Genomic DNA, 12,963 nt, shown 5'->3' on the forward strand with positions numbered 1-12,963 from the left:
ATGCATAATTAAGTGGCTTCTACTCTTAAGGAGGTAGGAAATTTCTTAAAAAGTATTTGCACCCTCAGAAATTCTTAAAGTATTTAAAATACTGAAATTTATTTTTATTAGAATGGTCATTTTATTCTAACCTGTTCCCTTAGGTTACATAATACAATATAATCCTTTAGTTTGAATCCTTATAAAGTTTGAAAATTATATTTCCATGATTTAACATAAAGCTTTTCTTATTTAATATTAATGTCATTTAAAAAAATCAGAAATACCCTTAAACAATCATAGATTAGTTGTTTCATTAATATATTAGTGAATATAAGGAATTAATACCTGTCATTGATGACATAATAAAATACTTTTAATTCTTATGCTCTTTCTATAACCTGCAAAGCAATTATTAACTGTAATTACTTTATGGCAGTCTTTTAAAAAGCAGCTATTTTATTTTCCTTGGAATTGCTAACTGAAGGAGTCCTTTAAATATTTAAAATAAATTTTATGGGCTATTTTTGTGTTCTGAAAATGATAATTTATTTTTCTAATATTTAAAGCCATAAAATTGCTATGATACCTGATCTTGGGTTATTTTTAACACTTTACATATTTATACTTTTGTGTATATGTATGTGTGTATGTGCATGTCTGTGTGTGTGTGTGTATTATATATATATTATATATATATATAAAATATATAACTGGTCTATGTGGTCCATGCTTTCTCTTGGGAGGGTGAAACAAGTAAGCCTGTGATTCCACAATACAAATAGAATAGAAAGATATTATTTTTCTCAAATGTATTTTCCATGCACATAGAAAAGAGCACCTCCCTAGAATCATAATTAAATAGTTGCTTTAGAAAGGTGTGTGTGTGCGTGTGTCCTCTCCACTCAGTAACCTAAAGAATTTTTTTTGCCTCCTTACAGTTAATGGTTTTCTCCTTTTTCCCTTTATTTATCATCAACTATTGAACATCTTCCATTTCTTAGATCTTGGAAACACAAGCTGAGTAAGGCAAGATTTTTTTGTCCTCTAGGAGCCCTTATTCAAGCATAGACATGTAAACATATAAGTATAATACAGAAGAGTATAATTGGTAGTATTTGGATAGATGCATATGTGGGTCAGAGTTGAGGGCACCAAAGAGTAGGTAGTTACATCTGCCTGGGGCTTAAATCATGCTTCAGAAAAGAGGTAATGCTTGAGTCTAGTCTTGAACAGCTATTCTCTGTGAGGATAAAAAGGGAAAAGCATTCTAGACAGAGAACAGCATGAGAAAAGGCAGGACTATAAGGCAGCAAGGTGTGTTAGAGCATGAGGTAGAAGGAGTGTAGTATGAATGAAGCTAGGAGACATTGGGAGGGACTAAATCCTGAAGAACTTGGTATATTAATGTTTGGACTTTATCCTGGCAGCAATGAACCATTGAAGAGTTTGTTTCTGTAGGACAGTGACGTTACCAGCTTCAAAATTTTGACAATATTCTTAATGCTGTGATGGGAGTGCTGATATAGATGGCATGGCAGGAAAAAGCTGTAAGCCTCAAGACAGAAAGTCTAGTTCAACCAAGTGAGAGATGACCAGGGCTTGAATTAAAGCAGCAGAAGTTAGAATAGAAAAGGAACAATAGAATATGAGAGATGTTTATGAGATAGAATTAGTAAGGCTTTATTTCCTATTGGATATAGTTGGGAACTGTGGTGGTAGGACAGTTAATTCGGTGATGTCTAGATTTGAAGAGGAAATATAATGAGTTAAGTTTTGGACATATTGAATTTGAGGGATGTTACAGAACTTCCAAGTACAGATGTCCGGGAGATAGTTGCATAAATGCATCTACAGGTTAGGAGAGAGATTTGAGTTGGAGTTAAGAATTGTTGAGCTTTTCGATAAATATATATTGAATTATTTTTATGTGCCAGTGATGTACCCAGCATCCAGCATACTGTGAGGAACAAACTACACGATATCTGCTTTAAAACTAATAAAGGAGAGAAACAGAAATCAGTCATGAAGATATGTCATTACAAACTGAGACAAATGCTATAAGGAAACATTATAAGGTCCTATGAGAAAATTTTAACAGAAGGGCCTGATCTAGTCTGGGGCTGGGGCATCAGGGAATGCTCTTATTTGAGTTGAAATCTGAAGAACTAGTAGGAGTAGGGAAGAGAGGGAATGTGGGCAAGAAGAGTATCCCGGGCAGAGGGAACATCAGCATCATACTAATAAGGTTGTCAAACTGAGTTAAAAAAATAATGATTGAAAAAGAAACAACTGTATGCTATGAAATGACATGTATAAACCATAGGGGTAGGTATACAAGAAAGTTGAAAGGAAAAGGATGGGAAAAGCTATATCATGCAAACAAAAGCCGTATTACTAGAGATAAAGAGAACTTTATAGTGATAAATGTACTTGATAACATAGTCTCAAAATGTGTAAATCATCTGGAGAATTCGATAAATCTGTAATCATAGTGGAAGATCTTAACACATCTCTCTGATAGAACCAGAACACAAAAAAATCATTAAGACTATAGAAGATTTGAGCACAATTAGCAAATCCAACTAATTGACATATGTAGAACACTGTAACCACCAACAACAAAGTATACATTCTTTATGTATAATTGACTATATGCTGAGCAATAAAGTAAACACAAATACATTTTTTTTACATCTTTATTGGAGTAATAATTGCTTTTCAATGGTGTGTTAGTTTCTGCTTTATAACAAAGTGAATCAGTTATACATATACATATGTTCCCATATCTCCTCCCTCTTGTGTCTCCCTGCCTCGCACCCTCCCTATCCCACCCCTCTAGGTGGTCACAAAGCACCGAGCTGATCTCCCTGTACTATGCGGCTACTTCCCACTAGCTATCTATTTTACGTTTGGTAGTGTATATGTGTCCATGCCACTCTCTCACTTTGTCACAGCTTACCCTTCCCCCTCCCCATATCCTCAAGTCCATTCTCTAGTAGGTCTGTGTCTTTATTCATGTATTAGCCCTAGGTTCTTCATGAGGTTTTTTTTTTCTTAAATTCCATATATATGTGTTAGCATACGGTATTTGTCTTGCTCTTTCTGACTTACTTCACTCTGTATGACAGACTCTAGGTCCATCCACCTCATTACAAATAGCTCAATTTCGTTTGTTTTTATGGCTGAGTAATATTCCATTGTATATATGTGCCACATCTTCTTTATCCATTAATCCGATGATGGACACCTAGGTTGTTTCTATCTCCTGGCTATTGTAAATAGAGCTGCAATGAACATTTTGGTACATGACTCTTTTTGAATTATGGTTTTCTCAGGGTATATGCCCAGTAGTGGGATTGCTGGGTCATATGGTAGTTCTATTGTAAACACAAATACATTTTAAAGGATTGAAATAATACAGAATATGCTCTCTGACTATTAATGCCATTAAGCTAGAAATTAGTAACAAAAAATAATTGGAAAATCTCCATATGTTTGTTAATCAAAATAATATACTTCTAGATAACCCATGGAGCAAAAATAAATCACAGTGCATATTAGAAAATATTTTGCAGTAAACCATAACAAAATTATTACATATCAAAATTTGAGGGATAGGGGCTTTCCTGGTGGCGCAGTGGTTAAGAATCCGCCTGCCAATGCAGGGGACATGTGTTCGAGCCCTGGTCCAAGAAGATCCCACAGGCCGCAGAGCAACTAAGCCCGTGCACCACAACTACTGAGCCTGCGCTCTAGATCCCATGAGCCACAACTACTGAAGCCCACGTGCCTAGAGCCCATGCTCCGCAACAAGAGAAGCCACCACAATGAGAAGCCCATGCACTGCAACAAAGCGTAGCCCCCGCTTGCTGCAACTAGAGAAAGCCAGCATGCAGCAACAAAGACCCAACGGAGCCAAAAATAAATTTATTTTTTAAAAAATTTGAGGGATACAGTTAAATATATGCTTAGAGGATAATTTATAGCTTTAAAACCATATGTCTGAAATGAAGCTGAATATCAATAAACATCTATATCAAGAAACTTTTTTAAAGAGCATCATATTAAACCCACTGAAAGCAGGAGAGAAATAATAAATCAGCAATAATGAAATTTAGTGAAGCCAAAAATTGGTTCTCTAGAAAGATTAATAAAATCAATAAACCCTTTGTGATTGAAAAAAAAGAGCATGCAAAATTAATATAGTAGATGAAAGCGAGGATATTTTACAACCTTATGATCATAGGAAAGTCATAAGAATAATCTATGTCAATAAATTTGAAAATTTAAATGAAGTAGATAAGTTTCTAGAAAATGCAGCTTACCAAAAATTAACAAAAGAAATAGAGAATGTCAAAAATTCTATGACAATTAAAGAATTCATATTTTTTAATAATTTTTATTGGGAATATAGTTGATTTACAATGATGTGTTAGTTTCAGGTGTACAGCAGAGTGAATCTGTTATATATACATATCCACCCTTTTTTAGATTCTTTTCCCATATAGGCCATTACAAAGTATTGAGTTCCCTGTGCTATAGTAGGTTCTTATTAGTTATCTCTTTTATATGTAGTGGTGTATATGTATCAATCCCTATCTTCCAATTTATCCCTCCACTCCTTTACCTGCCAGTAACCGTAAGTTTATTTTCTACATCTGTAACTCTTTTTCTGTTTTGTAGCCTTTTAAAATTTTTATTATTTATTTATTTTGGCTGCGTTGGGTCTTCATTGCTGCACATGGGCTTTCTCTAGTTGCGGTGAGTGGGGGCTACTCTTCATTGCGGTGCACCGGCTTCTCATTGAGGTGGCTTCTCTTGTTGAGGAGCACAGGCTCTAGGTGCACAGGCTTCAGTAGTTGTAGCACCCAGGCTCAGTAGTTGTGACTCACGGGCTCTAGAGCACAGGCTCAGTAGTTGTGGCACATGGGCTTAGTTGCTCTGCAGCAGGTGGGATCTTCCTGGACCAGGACTCGAACCCGTGTCCATACGTTGGCAGGCGGATTCTTAACCACTGTGCCACCAGGGAAGTCCCATAGCCTTTTTTAAGATTCCACATATAAGTGATATCATATATTTGTCTTTCTCTGTCTGACTTACTTCACTCAGTATGACAATCTCTAGGTCTATCCAAGTTGCTGAAAATGGCATTATTTCATTCTTTTTAATGGCTGAGTAATATTTCATTCTATATATGTGCCATATCTTCTTTATCCATTCCTCTGTTGATGGACATTTAGGTTGCTTCCATGTCCTGGCTATTGTAAATAGTGCTGCAGTGAACATTGGGGCACATGTGTGTTTCCAAAGTGTGGTTTTCTCCAGATATATGCTCAGGAGTGGGATTGCTGGATCATATGGTAGCTCTATTTTCATTTTTTTAAGGAACCTCCATACTGTTCTCCATAGTGGCTGTACCAGTTTACATTCCCACCAACAGTGTAGGAGAGTTCCCTTAAGAATTCATAATATTAAACCTTCCCACAAAGGAAACTTGAGGCTAAATGGCTTCATAATTGAACTATACCAAACTTTTAAGAAAAAAATTATGCATATCTTATACAAATTCTACCAAAGAATAGTTGAAAGAGGGAACATATCCCAACTTGTTTTATTAGACTAGCATAACCTTAATACAAAAGACTTCTCAAGGACAATACATGAAAGGAAGATAATAGACCAATTTCTTTCATGAACATAAATGCAAAAATTAATAAACTTAGTAACAAACCAGAACCAAATCCAGCAATACAATAAAAATGATATAACCTTCCTATTTTGAGATCAGCTGATTAGCAACCTTCATTCCAACTGCTATCTTAATTTCCCTTTGCCATGTACTACAGTCACAAATTCTGGGGAATCGAACATAGATTGCTTTGGAGGGCCATAATTTTGCCCTGCCACATACATCTCAACCAGGCTGGGTTTATTCCAAGGATGCAAAGCTGTTTAACATAAAAAAAATCAATCAATGTAGTTCACCACATTAACAATAAAAGAAGAAAGTCTCATAATTATAATAGATGTAGGAAAAAATTATAGAATCAACATTATTTTTTAAAAATCTTAGCAAATTAGGAATATATAGGAACATCCTTAATCTATTAAAAGGTGTCTACAATGGAGAACAGACTTGTGGTTGCCAAAGGGGAGGGAGATGGGGGAGAAAGGCACTGGGTGTTTGGGGTTAGCACATGTTAACTATTATATGTAGAATAGATAACAGAGTCCTACTGTATAGCACAGGGAACTGTCTTCAGTATCCTGTGATAAACCATAATGGAAAAGAATTTTTAAAAGAATGTATATATAATATAATATAATATAATATAATATAATATAATATAATATAATATAATATAATATAATATATAATAATATAAATAACTGAATCACTGTGCTGTCTACCAGAAATTAACACAACATTTTAAATTAACTATACTTCAAGGAAAAAAAAAGTGTCTACAAGGCAAAGCAACAATAACAACAAAAACCCTATATCAGTCATCTTGTGAAATACTGAAGGCTCTCCCTTTTGGTTTAGGGAAAAGACAATAATACTCTATTTCACATTGTATTAAAAGTTCTAGCTAATGCAATAAGGAAAAAAAAGGAAGAAAAAATTAAAAATAAATGAAGATTAGAAAGGAAGAAATAAACAATCATTAATCATATATAATAGATTGTATACATTTTAAAAATCCAAAATAATTTTAGATAGGTTAGTGGAGATTAGGAAAGTCTCCTGATATGCAGTCAATATTCAAAAATTAACTTATTTTCTATATATACAATAAAGAGAAAATATGCCATTTCTAGTATTGTAAAAAAAATCATATACATACAAATGAATCTAACAAAGGATGTGTGACTTCTATTCTGAAAATTATAAAACATTATTAAGAAACATTCTAAAAACCTGGAATAATTGGAGGGATACACTATATTCATGGATAGGAATATGCAGTGTTGTACAGATATCCCTACTTCCCAATACGATCTATAGATTTAGTACAGTTCTGGTCACATTCCCAATAGGTGTGTTTGTGTCTGTGTGTATAACCTGATAATCTGATTCTAAAATTCACATGGAAGTACAAAGGGCCAAGAATAGACAGCATTTTTGAAGAACAAGGTAGGAGGACTTACCCTATTCAATATCAAGACTTACTGTAAAGCTCCACCTTAAAAATACATAGACACATGGTTTAAGACAAAAGCGTCACTGTAGAGCAATAGGAATGAACAGTCTTTTCAGTGAATGGTGTTGAAATATTATGTAGGAAACTTGACTGCTACCTAACACCATTCACAAAAATTAATTCCATGTCAATTATAGATTAAAAGAGCAAGGCAAGGGCTTCCCTGGTGGCACAGTGGTTGAGAGTCCACCTGCTGATGCAGTGGACACGGGTTCGTGCCCTGGTCCGGGGAGATCCCACGTGCCGTGGAGTGGCTGGGCCTGTGAGCCATGGCTGCTGAGCCTGCACATCCTGAGCCTGTGCTCCGCAAGGGGTGAGGCCACAACAGTGAGAGGCTCACGTACCGAAAGGAAAAAAAAAGAAAAGTGCAAGGCAAAACAACGAAGCCAAGAGATAATATCATACTTACGATCTTAGTGTATAAAATGATTTAAAAACCTATGCTTTCATTTCCACTAAGATCAGGAATAAGACAAGGTTGCCCACTCTCACCACTCCTATTCAACATAGTTTTGGAAGTTTTAGCCACAGCAATCAGAGAAGAAAAGGAAATAAAAGGAATCCTAATCGGAAAAGAGGTAGTAAATCTGTCACTGTTTGCAGATGACATGATACTGTACATAGAGAATCCTAAAGATGCTACCAGAAAACTACTAGAGCTAATCAATGAATTTGGTAAAGTAGCAGGATACAAAATTAATGCACAGAGATCTCTGGCATTCCTATACACTAATGATGAAAAATCTGAAAGTGAAATCAAGAAAACACTCCCATTAACCACTGCAACAAAAAGAATAAAATATCTAGGAATAAACCTACCTAAGGAGACCAAAACGTGTATGCAGAAAATTATAAGACACTGATGAAAGAAATTAAAGATGATACAAATAGATGGAGAGATATACCATGTTCTTGGATTGGAAGAATCAACATTGTGAAAATGACTCTACTACCCAAAGCAATCTACAGATTCAATGCAATCCCTATCAAACTACCACTGGCATTTTTCACAGAACTAGAACAAAAAATTTTGCAATTTGTATGGAAACACAAAAGACCCCGAATAGCCAAAGCAATCTTGAGAATGAAAAACGGAGCTGGAGGAATCAGGCTCCCTGACTTCAGAGTATACTACAAAGCTACAGTAATCAAAACAGTATGGTACTGGCACAAAAACAGATCAATGGAACAAGATAGAAAGCCCAGAGATAAACCCACGCACATATGGTCACCTTATCTTTGATAAAGGAGGCAGGAATGTACAGTGGAGAAAGGACAGCCTCTTCAATAAGTGGTGCTGGGAAAACTGGACAGGTACATGTTAAAGTATGAGATTAGATCACTCCCTAACACCATGTACAAAAATAAGCTCAGAATGGATTAAAGACCTAAATGTAAGGCCAGAAACTATCAAACTCTTAGAGGATAACATAGGCAGAACACTCTATGACATAAATCACAGCAAGATCCTTCCTGACCAACCTCCTAGAGTAATGGAAATAAAAACAAAAATAAACAAATGGGACCTAATGAAACTTCAAAGCTTTTGCACAGCAAAGGAAACCATAAACAAGACCAAAAGACAACCCTCAGAATGGGAGAAAATATTTGCAAATGAAGCAACTGACAAAGGATTAATCTCCAAAATTTACAAGCAGCTCCTGCAGCTCAATAACAAAAAACAAACAACCCAATCCAAAAATGGGCAGAAGACCTAAATAGACATTTCTCCAGAAAAGATATACAGACTGCCAACAAACACATGAAAGAATGCTCAACATCATTAATCATTAGAGAAATGCAAATCAAAACTACACTGAGGTATCATCTCACACCAGTCAGAATGGCCATCATCAAAAAATCTAGAAACCGTAAATGCTGGAGAGGGTGTGGAGAAAAGGGAACACTTGCACTGCTGGTGGGAATGTGAATTGGTTCAGCCACTATGGAGAACAGCATGGAGGTTCTTTAAAAAACTACAAATAGAACTACCATATGACCCAGCAATCCCACTACTGGGCATATACCCTGAGAAAACCATAATTCAAAAAGAGTCATGTACCACAGTGTTCATTGCAGCTCTATTTACAATAGTCTGGAGATGGAAACAACCTAAGTGTCCATCATCGGATGAATGGATAAAGAAGATGTGGCACATATAATACAATGGAATATTACTAAGCCACAAAAGAAACGAAATTGAGCTATTTGTAATGTGGTGGATGGACCTAGAGTATGTCATATAGAGTGAAGTAAGTCAGAAAGAGAAAGACAAATACCGTATGCTAACACATACATATGGAATTTAAGTGGGAAAAAAATGTCATGAAGGGGTAAGACAGGAATAAAGACACAGACCTAATAGAGAATGGACTTGAGGATATGGGGAAGGGGAAGGGTAAGCTGTGACAAAGCGAGAGAGTGGCATGGACATATATACACTACCAAACGTAAAATAGATAGCTAGTGGGAAGCAGCCGCATGGCATAGGGAGATCAGCTCGGTGCTTTGTGACCACCTAGAGGGGTGTGATAGGGAGGGTGGGAGGGCGGGAGATGCAAGAGAGAATTGATATGGGAACATATGTATATGTATAACTGATTCACTTTGTTATGAAGCAGAAACTAACACACCATTGTAAAGCAATTATGCTCCAATAAAGATGTAAATAATAATAAATAAATAAATACATTTTAAAAAACCTATGCTTTCATACTGAACCAAAAAGAAAAAGAGTGATAAATTCCATCACTTTCTCATAAAAGACATCAAGAGAATGAAATAGCAAGTGACACAAGAGAAGATGTTTTCATCATATATAACCTTTAAATGGCTCATATCCAGTGTTCCTACAAATCAACCCTAACACAACAAATGGTAAATAGAAAGTGGGCAAGAGCATTGACTAGGCACTTCTCAGATGAGAAAAATCCAAAAGATAAACACGTGAAAAGGTGCATAAACTCTCAGTAACTGGGGAAAACATAAAACTGCAGTAAGTTATCACAATTTACCTACAAGAATTGCTAGATTTTTTAAAACTGACAGTACCGAGTGTTGTGAGGATGTGGAGCAGCAGCAGCCTCTTACACTGCTGAAAGGAGTATACATTAGTACAGTCGCTCTTGGAACAGTTTGACATCGTCTCCTAAAGTTCAAGCTGTGCATATCCTTAACCAAGCTATTCTCCTAAGTATATTTCCAACAGAAATGTGTAGAGTAAGACACATTTGTAAGACTTGTACATGAATGTTCATGTACAATGTTCATGTTATTCATAATAGCTTCAAACTGGAAACACTCATGTATATAATAGCAACATTAGAATGTGTAAATAAATTGCGGTGTAGTTATACAGTGGAATATCTTACAGCATTGAAAATGAACATCCTACGGTTACACAAAGCAACATGGATGAATGTTACAAATATGTTGACTGTAAAGGGTAAGACACAAAATAATAATACATATCATATGGTTCTATTCACATAAACTTCAAAAAGCAATAAAAACAGAACTACAGTGTTTAGAGTTATCTGCTTAAGGTGTGAAAGTATAAAGAAAAACAAGGAAATATGTATTGTAAGAGTCAGAATAATGGTTACCTTTGGGGAGAAAGGAAGCGAGGGTGACTGGGGAGGAGACCAAAGTGGGACGGTTCTGGGGTTTTTATTTCTTATGTTAGCTTGCTAGGTGCTTAAATCATTGAGCTGCACAATTTTGTATACTTTTTTTCCTACATGTTTCATGTTGTACAATTGTAAAAAGGTTTAAAATTGTAGAGAGAATGCTGAGCAAACAGGTCAAAGAGGACAGATTTCATGTAAAAGTTTGTTTTTAAAGAATGGTGATGAGTAACACTTAAATGCAATGAGATTTATCCAAAACTTTCCATTTGGTAGTGATTAAAACTCAGTAAATACTAAATGCCTTCCTTCAGTAAACATTGTTTACCAGTAGGTAAGTACAGGCAGTCCTCACTTTGTATGGTAGTGTGGGACCAAAAAGAAAAAAAGATGACCATACAAGGTAAAACTGTACAAAATGATCTTAATGATCAGTGGGGAAAAAATAACAGTTGTTCCATAATCTTTAAAAATTTTTGTCAAAACATTAAAAATTCTTCTATGTTGGTTATAAATATATAGGGAAATTAAAAAATTAGTAAAGCTAGTATTAATTTAGTATAATGTAATATGAAACATTAGAAACAATTAGAATTATAGTGCTTTATTTCTTTGTAAAAACCTTAACCAAGAGTAGCTTGAACAGTGCTTTGCCTTTTCCTTGTATAACTTAGAAAAACAGAGCTAGTAGAGTAAGCATCTTTTCTGTCCCATGGTAAATTTTCTTACTCTTCTCTACTAAATTTGGATCAGCTTCCAACACTTTATCCTTTGCACTTTCGGTGTCATGAAATATCTCCAAGAATTCCTTTATTGTGAAGTTTTTTGCTGTTGTCACTTCTTCTGGGACATCTTCCTTTTTGTCACAACGACTTTCCTCATTTACATCAATAATTTCACCTTCACTAAATTCCTCTGACTGCATATCTGTGTCTCTCAAACAGTGGCAGTGACAACATTCCTGCAATCAGCTGTTTTTTCTGTTACTCAACTTATATTCAATTTGAATTTCACTCCAGTGTCATCATTTTTCCTTTCTGTGCCACACTTTTATCTTTGTTGGCCAGTTCCCTCTTTCAGTTACCATTTTGTAAAATTTCATATGAGTTTATCACTGGGAGGCAAGAAGGTAAACCAGCTACATGCTTTGCTGTCTGTAGGTGAACTGAGTAACAGATGAGAAGTGACCTATCACCAACAGACTTTGAAAAGAAGTGATGTGATTGGTCACTGAAATGATGTGCATCTCTTATTAACATAGTGACCTGTGAACTGTGAAGTGCCAGCAAAGAAGTTCGTATTTATGTAGTTACTCACACTTAGTATACTGTGGTAAGTGAAGTTGGAGCCATGTTGTTGGGGGACTGTTTAACGAATTGTGGAAGCTGAAATTTGTGCATATGGGAAGCCTGGGAAGTGAGGACTGACTGTAATACATAGAAGGTTGAGCCATTTGATTAATTAAATATTTGGTTGGTTTTGATTAGATTGAGGATGTAGGGCTACTTGGACTATCTGATTTCTGAGCTATTGAATGCCTGATACATTTTATGTGGAAGTGTAATTTTGATACTACTCTTGCAGTTTCTTTAATCCTTTTAGATACTTCCTTACAGAGGACCTTTCATACTAACTCTCTAGAACAAAACCCCTAGTTGTATAGTAAGTAAAATCAGTGGTTTTAGGAGAATAATAGTGATGATGATTATGAATTCACCATGAAGCAATTGACATTGAAAGTAAGTTTTTAAAAAAAAATTTTACATAATGTTGACATTCTAATAATTGAAGATAAAAATGGTTAACAAATCAACTTTGATTCATTTAGCCCGGTGACTCCATTTTCACCATCTTCATACTAGCAAATATTTTATTATTAAATGAAAAAGATAAGGTCTCACTCTGTGTTGGTCGAAACTGAAGTGTTAATTTATTGTTTGATTTCCTACAGGTGAACTGCCATAGAGGTTGATCTCAAGATGCCATTAGTGAAAAGAAACATCGATCCTAGGCACTTGTGCCACACAGCACTGCCTAGAGGAATTAAGAATGAACTGGAATGTGTAACCAATATTTCCTTGGCAAATATAATTAGACAACTAAGTAGCCTAAGTAAGTATTTTTACATCAATTAAAAATATTACTCGCTG

The 12,963-nt window shown here is 35.3% G+C and overlaps 1 protein-coding gene across 4 annotated transcripts in view; it reads left to right on the forward strand.

Moving 5' to 3' along the window:
* Nucleotides 1-12,963, forward strand: part of WASF1 (WASP family member 1) — a 92,610-nt gene that overhangs the window by 54,863 nt on the left and 24,784 nt on the right. For all 4 annotated transcript variants that reach the window (XM_067702363.1, XM_067702361.1, XM_067702362.1 and 1 more), the window contains one exon: nt 12,765-12,925. In XM_067702363.1, coding sequence (XP_067558464.1) covers nt 12,793-12,925 — 133 coding nt within the window. In that variant the 5' untranslated portion in view covers nt 12,765-12,792. The remainder of the gene's footprint in view (nt 1-12,764; nt 12,926-12,963) is intronic.

The sequence above is a fragment of the Pseudorca crassidens genome, chromosome 13 (genome assembly GCF_039906515.1).
Source record: "Pseudorca crassidens isolate mPseCra1 chromosome 13, mPseCra1.hap1, whole genome shotgun sequence".
In the NCBI taxonomy this organism is placed as follows: Eukaryota; Metazoa; Chordata; class Mammalia; order Artiodactyla; family Delphinidae; genus Pseudorca; species Pseudorca crassidens.